The sequence below is a fragment of the Littorina saxatilis genome, linkage group LG8 (assembly GCF_037325665.1).
Source record: "Littorina saxatilis isolate snail1 linkage group LG8, US_GU_Lsax_2.0, whole genome shotgun sequence".
Classification (NCBI taxonomy): Eukaryota; Metazoa; Mollusca; class Gastropoda; order Littorinimorpha; family Littorinidae; genus Littorina; species Littorina saxatilis.
Window position 1 is genome coordinate 23,388,435 of NC_090252.1, and position 12,027 is coordinate 23,400,461.

The window sequence follows — 12,027 nt, forward strand, 5'->3', positions numbered from 1 at the left end:
TTCTAGGACTGAAGCTGACCGACTACAGCAGCGAAGGGGGCCAGAAGGTGACCTATGACCTTTACGCTGTCAGTGACCACTCAGGGGGCGTGCACTCGGGTCATTACACCGCCATATGCAAGAACCCCTACTCAGGAGAGTGGCACACCTTCAACGATACTCAGTACGTATAAGTGGTGCAATCGGACGATACTCAGTACGTATAAGTGGTGCAATCGGACGATACTCAGTACGTATAAGTGGTGCAATCGGACGATACTCAGTACGTATAAGTGGTGCAATCGGACGATACTCAGTACGTATAAGTGGTGCAATCGGACGATAGTCAGTACGTATAAGTGGTGCAATCGGACGATACACAGTACGTATAAGTGGTGCAATCGGACGATACTCAGTCCGTATAAGTGGTGCAATCGGACGATACTCAGTCCGTATAAGTGGTGCAATCGGATGATACTCAGTCCGTATAAGTGGTGCAATCGGATGATACTCAGTACGTATAAGTGGTGCAATCGGACGATAGTCAGTATGTATAAGTGGTGCAATCGGATGATACTCAGTACGTATATGTGGTGCAATCGGACGATACTCAGTACGTATAAGTGGTGCAATCGGACGATACTCAGTACGTATAAGTGGTGCAATCGGACGATACTCGGTACGTATAAGTGGTGCAATCGGACTAAAGCATATAAACAGGGTTCAAACAGGTGCTTGAAATCCCTAAAGGTGCTTCAATTTTTTGAAGGGTCAATATTCAAGTCAGTGAAAGTCCTTGAAGAATTGCCATGGTCCTGAAAAACATAACTGACTGATAACAGAGCAAACCCCCGCAATAGAAAAAAAGGAAAAGCAAATATGTAAACAATAACCCACAGTCCCTTTTGAGTCTGTTTACTTCAAAGTCGTCGTCAACTTGAACTCACAAGACCGGTTAAACTAGCCTTGATATCAAAAGAATAAGCGACGAAACTGAGTAGTAATATTACAGAACAACGTTTGAAGTGGGCGAACTTGACACGGTTTGTCTCAATTGTATGGACTGGAAGCCTTGGAAACAGCTAGATAAACAAAGTTTGGACCCTACCTAAGCCCAAACAGGTTGCAATAGCATGATGGACGGAGTGCTGACAACAGAATAATTAAATCGCCACAAGCAAGTGTATCTGTGGGATATTCTTAGGATTGGATAATGTTACAAGCCTTGGAATCTAACTTCGTATTTGTGTCTAGGGTATTATGGGGTTAGATCGTTTCCAAGCTTTTTCCCTGGTTTTCTTTTTATGAATATGTGAACTTTACGCTATAAAGATTAGTATGTATGTAGGATGATGTGAAATAAATAAAGGTGTACAGATGTGATAACGTTGGAGTTCCTTTTAAAACAAATTTAATTTGGAATAGACAAATGAATGAAAGGTATCAATGAAAAGAAGTTTACTTCCCAGCGATTGGTAAGATGTCCAAGGTCTGACCCAGTTCCAATGGTTCACACGTGCTTCCTCACTATGTCTGAATTGTCTTTGGCTATGCACAGTTCTTATCGTCGACTCCTGATAGCAAGACAGCAAAGTCTTGTTCCGCACATACAGTCTTGATCATCAGATTACGATAAGGGTCGTCATCAATTCCTTGGTACTTCGTAGGGAAAAGTACTTCTTGATATGAGATCCACAACTCGTTACGAGGATGAATTGGATTCGCCCGAGTATCTCTATGTTTTGAACATGAGGTAGAATTTATCTTGAGTGAATGTATTGCATATGTTCGTGAGTTGTTTGCTCTCCTCCACTTGTCAAACGTTAAGGTTCTTGTGATGAGCCTGCTGTCATGTCAGATGATGCTTCACCCGTTAGCTTCGTGGTGTTAGCTTGACTTCATGCCGAACTGGTCGACGTCAGGGCGTCATGAGACAAGAGCTGGTCGACGTTATGGACAACGTCAAGGGACAAGAGTCAAAAGTCAAGACCTGTGACCAAAGGAAACATATGTTAATATCGGCACATAAAAATCCGAAAGCGGACACACTACTCACCGTAGAATTTATAGCCAAAGATGGAAATCCAACGGTCATCTTCTGAAACACACCTTCAAATAACACATAATCTCACGGAAATTGTGCTGCTTGCAGAACTCTGTGAAGAAAAGATTGTTTCCCACTTGTTCACAATAATCTGGTGTTCCTTACCTCAAAATAGGTCTGTGATATTGAACATTTTCCACGAGCTAAACAGACCACGTCTCTCCATTTTGAAAGAATAATTTGACGGGTACATTGATGTCTTCATACACACCGATAAACAAGATCGCATGCACATAGAATATAAACAATCAAGAAAATTGTTTTAACAAGAAAACAGCGTTGAACACATTGATTTTTATTATTCTCACATCATTTTCCGCAGTTATGAATTTACAAAAGATTCATAGTTAAACTTTCAATGCACACAAAAGGATTGTATGAATTCGCAGTGATGAGGTCCAAAGTCGTCAAAGAGAACTTTTCTTTCCAAAGCGTGACGTCATATCCAAAGCGCGACGTCATTTTTATTCTTTTACGAATACTCTCGGTCACCCATGTTACTTGTTTGGCTGAATTAGCGCAACAGATAACTACATTTATTCTTCTTCTTCAGCGTTTCAGAATTGTCTGGGAATGTGTATGAGCTCGTTTGCCCATTTGGGTTCCCCACACTATACTCTGAGAGCATAGTCGGCACACACCGCTTTCGTTGAGTAGGCATGCTGGGTATTTTCGTGTTTCTATAACCCACCGAACTCCGACTTGGATTACAGGATCTTTTCCGTGCGCACTTGGTCTTGTGCTTGCGTGTACACACGAAGGGGGATAAGCCACTAGTAGGTCTGCACATAAGTTGACCTGGGAGATCGAAAAAATCTCCACTCTTAACCCACCAGGCGGCAGCGACCGGGATTCGATCCCTCGACCTCCCGATTAGGAGGCCGACGTCTTGCCACGCCCGTCACTACATTTATTGATTTTAATATTATTTACAGGTCACATTAGGATCAGGTTTAGGTCAATACATAGGAAACCAATGTTCTGTGAACATTATTTTAAGCTAGAACAGCAAATATTTTATTTTTAAATCATAATACACACCATGAAAAGTGAGTTGTATAAGCATTTGCTTTTTTTTTCTGCTAGCATACTGCATCCTAATTAGTACATTGTGTTTTGTTCCTTTCTTGCAGAGTGTCACCTGCTCGTTCCAACCAAGCTGTGTCTTCAGAAGCGTATATCTTGTTCTATGAGCTCACCAGTCCTGCAGGGCGATTGTAGCAAGCCTCCTCCACTTCAACCAGTCACAGTGGGCGGTGCAAAACATTTGACCAATCGCATCGCAGAAAACATTTTGACATCGAAACTGGTTTGGGTTTTACCAAGACCTGTCTGTTACCAGTCTGAGGGGTGTTTTTTTTCCCCCTCCTGAATGGTGCGTGTTTGATTCTTGTCTTATTCTGGGTTTTTTTTGTTTTTTACTGTGGTGAAAGGATATATAAGAGTAAGAATTCTAAATTCACGAGAAAGAAGATTACTATTTGGAAAAAAAGCAACAGCCTTTTTGGAAAAAAAAAGGAGAGTTCGTTTGTTTACATGTACTGTTACCTCTTCCACATCAGCATGGGTTCCATTGCAAAACGTGTTTCGAGTGAAAGGACACACCTCTGAAAGCATTGTTATTTATCACAGACCGTGTCAGGGTCTTTATTCCAAAGGGAAGCATAATTCTCTGTCCTCATTCTCCTAATCTCCAGTATAGCTACTGTCAAACTGAAGTCAGATCTAGCACGTGTATAAGTCAAGAAAAAATCAGACATTTGTACAGTCCACTCATGAAAGTTAGACGGATGTGAACGAAATGTGTTGTAGGATTAGTATGGAAAGCAGTAATTGTCACATTTGTCACAAACAGCAATTGTCACATTTGTCACTCACAGTCAGTGTCAGTATGATGTCAACAACATTTCAGCATGTGTTGAAGGGTCAGTATGGAAAACAGTAATTGTCACATTTGTCACAAACAGCAATTGTCAGTATGATGTGAACAACATTTCAGCATGTGTTGAAGGGTCAGTATGGAAAACAGTAATTGTCACATTTGTCACAAACAGCAATTGTCAGTATGATGTGAACAACATTTCAGCATGTGTTGAAGGGTCAGTATGGAAAACAGCAATTGTCACATTTGTCACAAACAGCAATTGTCAGTATGATGTGAACAAAATGTCAGTATGTGTTGAAGGGTCAGTATGGAAAGCAGTAATTGTCACATTTGTCACAAACAGCAATTGTCAGTATGATATGTACAACATTTCAGCATGTGTTGTCGGGTCAGTATGGAAAACAGTAATTGTCACATTTGGAAAACGACCATGATAGGAATTCAAGGCAGTGACAAGTGCTTTTTAGTTAAAGCCAGGTACAAGTGGGTTGACAAATTCAAGTTTTCCGTGATGGTAACAGCACATTTGAATAGATTAAGATTACAACTGTGTATGTGCAAGTGGTCAACAATTGTGTCATGTCAGCAATGTCAAAGTGGTGAGTTTATTTCTTTCTTATCATTGTTACTGATGGGTCATTGCATGTGCCATTTTCTATTTGGAACTGTGTTTGTGGTGTGCCGAAGAACCTTACTGGTGTGTGTTCGTGTGTTTGTGAGTGTGAGAGAGAGAGAGAAAGAGAGAGAGAGTGTGTGTGTGTGTGTGCGTGTGTGTGTGTGTACCTGGTATTTATATGTGCAGTGTCTCCTATCCATTTTCCTTCTGGATTTATCTCTGTTGTGATCATAGACTATGGTTTTGCGCCAGGTAACTTTTGAGTTTTTTTGTTTTTTTAAATAACTGTGTCTTCATGTGAAATGTGAATATTTGTAGGTTTTGAAGTTCTTTAGCTTAAAACAATTCTGATAATGACGTATGTTTTGCCTTGGTAGGGCAGCAGAACTTCTTTTATTTATTTTTTAAATTTTATTTTGTGTGTGAACTTGGCTTAAAAAGATATCTCAGTTCCTTTAAATTACACAATATTAATAATCATGAGAATGACAAGGCTGCACTGGGATCATATCCTAACTATATTGATAATGTCCATTGCATGGAATTTTTGCACACTTTGTTATGTAGCAGGGAAAATTGTTTAAAACTTTGTGACACAGTTCTGATGCAACCACCCAGGGCATGAAATTGAAAAGTCGTGGTAATTATTTATTTTGTCCATCCTGCTGAATGTGGCTAAATGTATCAGATTTAAGAGAGCAAATATCTTGATCCTTTTTTTTCAGAATTTTTCAGGTATAGCACCGATTTCATTGAGTTCTTGCTTTTGTTGAGAAGACCGTATGTATAATCAGTTTGAGTGTAAGCAGTTGTGGTTTTTTTTGTTTTGTTTTTGTTTAAGTTTAAGTAAGTACAACACATGCAATTCTGAAGCATTACGTTTTTACCTGTCCACTGTTTAAAGCAGACCAGAGTTGTCTGTGATGTGTTGATATTTGAAAATTTAGAATTGTAAGAATGTTTTTAGATATGGTTTGACGTACATCACAAAAACACAAACACTTGCCTTGGTCTTTATTTATTTATTTTTTTTATAGGGAAAGGCACTCATGTGACTGAAAGAATGTTGAAAATATGGCTGTGTGCTAATTTAAAAAGCAGGCAATTGTGATTCAAATTACAGTGTATGTATTTTGTAAATATATTTGATTTAACTTTAAGTAGAATTTGTACAGTATTGAAGATCATGATGATATTTATATACATACGTAAGCTTGTTTTTAACATTCATTTGCTGTTTTACAATTCTCACCGACAGGGTTGATTTTATTCTCTTTACAATTGGACAGTACACAAAGTTTTGTGTGTGTTTTGCTTTCTCTGTGTATTATATACCTGTTTATTTATTTCTGAATAAAAATTATTTTCCGTCCAGTTTATTCGTTTTGTCTTGCCATTAGGATATTATTAGAGTGTTTCCACTGTCTTTGAGAGTGTCAGTTATGATAATGACGCAAGCAGTGTCAGAAAGATTGTTTTATTGTTATTTGGCTGTATTTTACACAAACTGGTGCCAGATACACGATAGCTGTAAAAGTCTCTTTCAAAGGTGCTAGACCAAAGTATGTTGATTTTTTTAAAATAAAAATAATAGAAATACTGCTGTAAGCTTCCTGCAGGGAATTTATATTTGAAGGTTTTTGTTTTTTTCTAGAAGTTTGTCTGTGCAATGCCGTTTACTTTGTAATTTTCAGTTTCTAGTTGAGTAAAAAAATTTTTTTTAACAAGATTGTAAGAGTTTCAATCATTTTAATTTTATCAGTAAATTAAGCTGTGCAGAGGATGGTAAGAAAGTGTAGTGAAACTTTGCCAGTTTATTAGAAATTATTATGCTTTTTACACTGTTTTAACATAACGAAAAAAACAGATTTAACATTTCATGGTTTAATGTTGTCTTTTGCTTTTTTTACATGGAAAACTTGTATTCCAATCAAAATATCAATTGAGACTTTGTGTGTGTGTGTGTCTACCCAGCGTTTGGCTCTCACAAACTAGGCTGAAAAACAAAATAATTCTGTACTCACAAGCTAGATGTTTTGTGTCGGGTACTGTTAGCAAAAACTGACATCCCACTATCTTTTTGAATCTGATTTAATAAAAAAAATAAAAATTTAAGAAAACTAAAATGAAACAAAACCGAAAAGAAAGTGAGTTCTGGACATTGTTTTTGTGACAGTCACACATGTAGAATAATTTGCATTCAGTAGATAATGTAGGTATGTTATCTTATTCCTTAATTAACCTTACACTCACACTATGGTGTTTTAAACTTTCAGGATTTAGTTTAGATGGTTATCAAACTCGGACACAAGTAAAATATCGTTTGAAGTTATTTTTTTGTAGGCAGACATTTACGACTCTTGTCTACCCACAGGTCACAACGACATACCATATGCTTTTTTTTCCCCCCCTATACATGTTTGTTTCCCTTGCAAATAAGTGTTTCCATGTGTGACCCAAGTGATGAGGATTCTTCAGTTTTAATGTCTTAGTTTTTGTTTCCCACATTTTTGGAAATTGTACAGTAAGTTCAAGTTATGAATACATGGGTAGGATTCTTCCGGTATATGCCGGAAATCCGGATTCGTAATGTCTGCGGTAACGTTTTTTTTTCTCCAGTCCCACCCATGTGAATAGATTGTTGTCTGTTGGAGTTGTTTTTGTTTGTTTTTAATTTTAAGGAACAGGTCAACCACGGCTCACAAGACTTGCTCTGTCAAAATCTGACTGCACTTGCACAGCACATGTAAATTAAATCAATAATGACAAAAAACAATGACAGTTTACCTGCATATTGGAATCATGCCTCTAGTCTCATTAATTATGTGTGATTTTTCCAGTTTGTTTTCGTATATATCTGTTCATTAGCTTATTCATAAAATTGTGCTTCCAAACTGATGACAGAGTCATAAATGCACAAAATCAGTATTTCCAACTATCATTTGTTGTTGGATGGGTGAGAGTACCGTAACTACATGACGTACCACAGTGATTTTCTGTTATATTTTCCCTGGCAATTTCTCAGCATTTGTCAACATCACTGAATATTAAAATCATTTTAACCTGTGAGATGTGAATGAAAGAAAGAGTTAATTTGTGGCATTGATTTGCACAAGTTATGGACTAATTACCTGTTAATTGTTTCAACGATTACCAGTAGGGTCAATTTGATATGAGAATGAAAAGTGATGTTTGACACATGTCTCTCTCTCTCTCTCTCTCTCTCTCACACACACACATACACACACACACACACACACACACACACACACACACACACACACACACACACACACACACACACTCTGTACCCTTGTAAATAATGAAGTTTAAGGAGAACTGGACGTTTTTTCAGTGCATCACAACTGAATGTTTAATCACGCCTCAGCGTTCTTGTTATTTTCATTATTGAGAAGAAGAAAATTAAGGACAGTCCGTGTTTTGTTTCTAATTTGCCATCTTATTCTTGAAAGATTCGGAGAGCAGGGGCATATCAACATAAATCATATATTATTTCAACCAAAGTGATTTTGTAAGATTTTCTTTATGATTTCTGAGTTTTGACATGTATTGACGTGTGATGACAGTTTTTTCACATTGTGTAAATACTCAGTATGTGTGTCTTTTGCCATCTGTGTTAATAATGTGAAATGTAATTGGGATCAGTGGGTAATTAATTTTGGAGACTTGTTCCTGGTTAAGGTGTAATCTTTACGTAGACACAATGGATTTGTGCATAAGTTTATTAATCAGTATTTTCAGCACCATGAACGCGCCGCGCACAAGAAGATGCATTTTCATAAGTTTCATCTTTCCTGTGTTTGGAATTTATTCAGAGTATTGGTTTGAGTGATGTGTCGGCTAATAATCCAGGATACACAGTAGATAAATAATTCTTTTCATGAAAATACACACTCTTGTAGACTAGTCATTAACTGGCGTATATATAATTGCATATGCTTTTCTGGGCTGAAATTTCTCAGAGATTCAAATCTGATATGATTGTTATGATTTAACTCTTTCTGTCTCACGTTCTGTGTATGCAGTTTGTCACTGCTGCTGGTTTTTTGCTTATTTGTTATTCTGTTGTGTTTTTTTTTTACCACTTCTGTTATTAGTACATATTCTTACTGTTTTATACACTATTCATTTGATAACTTATTTGAAATAAGTGCAGGAGGGGCTGGTGGTTGTATCTTTATTACTAGGAGCTTAATTACCCCCCGCGGGTTAGGGGGAAGAATTTACCCAATGCTCCCCAGCATGTCATAAGAGGCGACTAACGGATTCTGTTTCTTCTTTTACCCTTGTTAAGTGTTTCTTGTATAGAATATAGTCAATTTTTGACTCACATGCGAAGCAAAAGTGAGTCTATGTACTCACCCGAGTCGTCCGTCCGTCCGGCCGTCCGGCCGTCCGGAAAACTTTAACGTTGGATATTTCTTGGACACTATTCAGTCTATCAGTACCAAATTTGGCAAGATGGTGTATGATGACAAGGCCCCAAAAAACATACATAGCATCTTGACCTTGCTTCAAGGTCAAGGTCGCAGGGGCCATAAATGTTGTCTAAAAAACAGCTATTTTTCACATTTTTCCCATTTTCTCTGAAGTTTTTGAGATTGAATACCTCACCTATATATGATATATAGGGCAAAGTAAGCCCCATCTTTTGATACCAGTTTGGTTTACCTTGCTTCAAGGTCAAGGTCACAGGAGCTCTTCAAAGTTGGATTGTATACATATTTTAAAGTGACCTTGACCCTGAACTATGGAAGATAACTGTTTCAAACTTAAAAATGATGTGGGGCACATGTTATGCTTTCATCATGAGACACATTTGGTCACATATGATCAAGGTCAAGGTCACTTTGACCCTTATGAAATGTGACCAAAATAAGGTAGTGAACCACTAAAAGTGACTCCCGCAGTGGGGCACTGCGGTTATGAAATTAAAGGCCCCTCCTGTTTTTGGAACCGCAGAAGCTTTCTAGTTTGCTGTTAGGTAGATTTTTGGTTCCTCTTTCCTGTCATGCTCTCTTTTTCTTCATGAATTCTTTTCTTTTTTCTGCCTTCTTGCTCATTCACCTGTATTTTTTCCAAAAATCTCTTCTCTTGCCGCTTGTCTCGCGATTCATGTATAGTTTAATCTGTTAGTGTTCTGATGTAAGTCCAGCAGTAGATAGGTTAAGCCTATTTTAACATACTGGAAACTGGTAATCTTCCAGTAGGTATTAATTTAGTTTTACTAAAGCCTGCTGGGACACAAGTAATGGGTTAGTGCATTTGTAAACAGGAATCGCTTGACAAGTGGCCCCCTTCATCCCCCCCTTCCTCGTCCTGATATGGCTCTGCGTAGTCGGCTGGACGTTAAGCAACAAATAAACAAACAAACAAACACTAAAAGTGACCATATCTCATGGTAGAAAGAGCCAATAAGCACCATTGTACTTCCTATGTCTTGAATTAACAGCTTTGTGTTGCATGACCTTGGATGACCTTGACCTTGGGTCAAGGTCACATGTATTTTGGTAGGAAAAATGTGTAAAGCAGTTCTTAGTGTATGATGTCATTGCTAGGTTTACTTATTTGACCTTGACCCTGAAGGTCATGTAAAGGTCAAGGTCAAGCATGTGAGTCGTATGGGCTTTGCCCTTCTTGTTGTAAAGATTTTAGTCAAGCAGTATGTAAGAAATGTTAAAGTCCTTTGTACTGTAAACTTGCATTGTAAGGTAGTGTAACGTTGCAAGCCCCTGGAGCAAATTTTTGATTAGTGCTTTTGTGAACAAGAAACACTTGGCAAGTGGCTCTATCCCATCACCCCCCTTCCCTCCGTCGCGATATAACCTTGAACGGTTGAAAACGACGTTTAAACACCAAATAAAGAAAGAAAGAAAGACTTTATATTGCTCCAGTATCACAAATCTGAATTAAGTTTGGACCTAGACAAAATCATCTTTGCTAAGAACGTCTTTCTTGCTCTCTTCCCTTCCTCTATCTTTCTTCCATCCTTCTTTTAGGTGTGTAATTTGTTCAGATATTTGTAGTCTGGTCAATTTTGTAATGACAAGTCATATCAACTGCTTGACGTTTTCCTAGAACAAATTCAGACTAGTGACAGGAAAAATGACCGTTAGAACATGAAAGCTTACAAGTAGTGTAGTCTCATCATTTTTTCATTTTCCTAATTTTTGTGTATGGTCAGGCTTTTTTTATGTATACACGTACATATATACATTGTATCTCTATAGAAAACCGCTTAATGCACAACAAGAAAAAGTGTTTCATGTGTTTCCTTGTTTAAACATGAAGACATATTCTCAAAAATCCATTTTCTCCACTGACACGTAGCAGTGAAAACTGTTGTGTAATTATTTTCAATGTTGGTGTTTTATTCATCGACAGTGAAGTTCAAATTAAACATTTAACATAGTTTTGATTATTGACACTGTGCATATTTTTTATTTGTTTGTTTGTTGTCCTTGTGTTATATCAAGGGGTATGTAGGTAAATGTAGATGATCTGATTGTTTGTTGTTGATATAAGATTGTTTGTCTCCGTTTGACAGGGTGGTTCTACTGTGATTTATCATGAAATCAAAACTGAAGGTTTTACCAGTACATTGACTGAGTTTTTGTTTTAGTATATATATACTGAGCGTTACTTAACTATAATTAGATAACTGATTTGTATTAGCAGATGTATTATTATGTGGCCAGTGGCATAAAGTTCTGTTTTATTTGCCATTCCACCTTTCCCCCTCTTCCTCTCCACAGCTCTTTTCTGACACACACACACATGCGCACACACACACACACACACACGCATGCACGCACACACACACACACTCACACACACACACACACACACACACACACACACTCACACACACACACACACACAAGCACACACACACACACACACACACACACACACACACACACACAAGCACACACACACACACACGCATGCATGCCCGCACACAAGCACATGCACACTTACACAGACACACACACACATGTATGTACACACATGCACACATACACACAGATTTCAATAGTTTCCCAATTTCCAGTTGTGACAAAATGTATTGAGTATAATGTCAGCCATTTTGATTTCAGTAACCCACCTCTGGAGAATGCCTGTACTTATCTATCCTATGGTTATAGGTAACTGCATTCATTATTATTCCCCTACTTTTTGCTGAAGTCCAATTGTGTTTACACCGGTGTGTTTGGGATTGTTTGCCTTTTGACAAAACGTGGAGAAATAAATAGACATGATTATTAAACTGCTGTGTTTTAATACATATGTGTGTACTATTTGTGGGATCGGGAGAGCGCGAATAGAAAAGGTGAATGTGACTGTGTGTTTGCTTATTGTGCATGTGACTATCCTAACAGCTCACATGCATCTTTAAAGGCATATGTACTCGATGACTAT

General features: G+C 37.8%; 1 protein-coding gene across 2 annotated transcripts in view; it reads left to right on the forward strand.

The window, feature by feature from the left end:
* Nucleotides 1-11,875, forward strand: part of LOC138973078 (ubiquitin carboxyl-terminal hydrolase 2-like) — a 32,704-nt gene extending 20,829 nt beyond the window's left edge. The window contains exons 12-14 of one of the 2 annotated variants that reach the window (XR_011457880.1): nt 7-163; nt 3,217-10,163; nt 10,203-11,875. Coding sequence is in view for 1 of the 2 variants with exons in the window: in XM_070345735.1 (XP_070201836.1) it covers nt 7-163; nt 3,217-3,304 (245 nt within the window). In the remaining variant the exon portion in view is untranslated. Of the gene's footprint in view, nt 1-6; nt 164-3,216 lie in introns of both variants that reach the window. The other variant, XM_070345735.1, reaches the window with a different exon arrangement.
* The last annotated feature ends 152 nt before the right edge of the window (nt 11,876-12,027 follow it).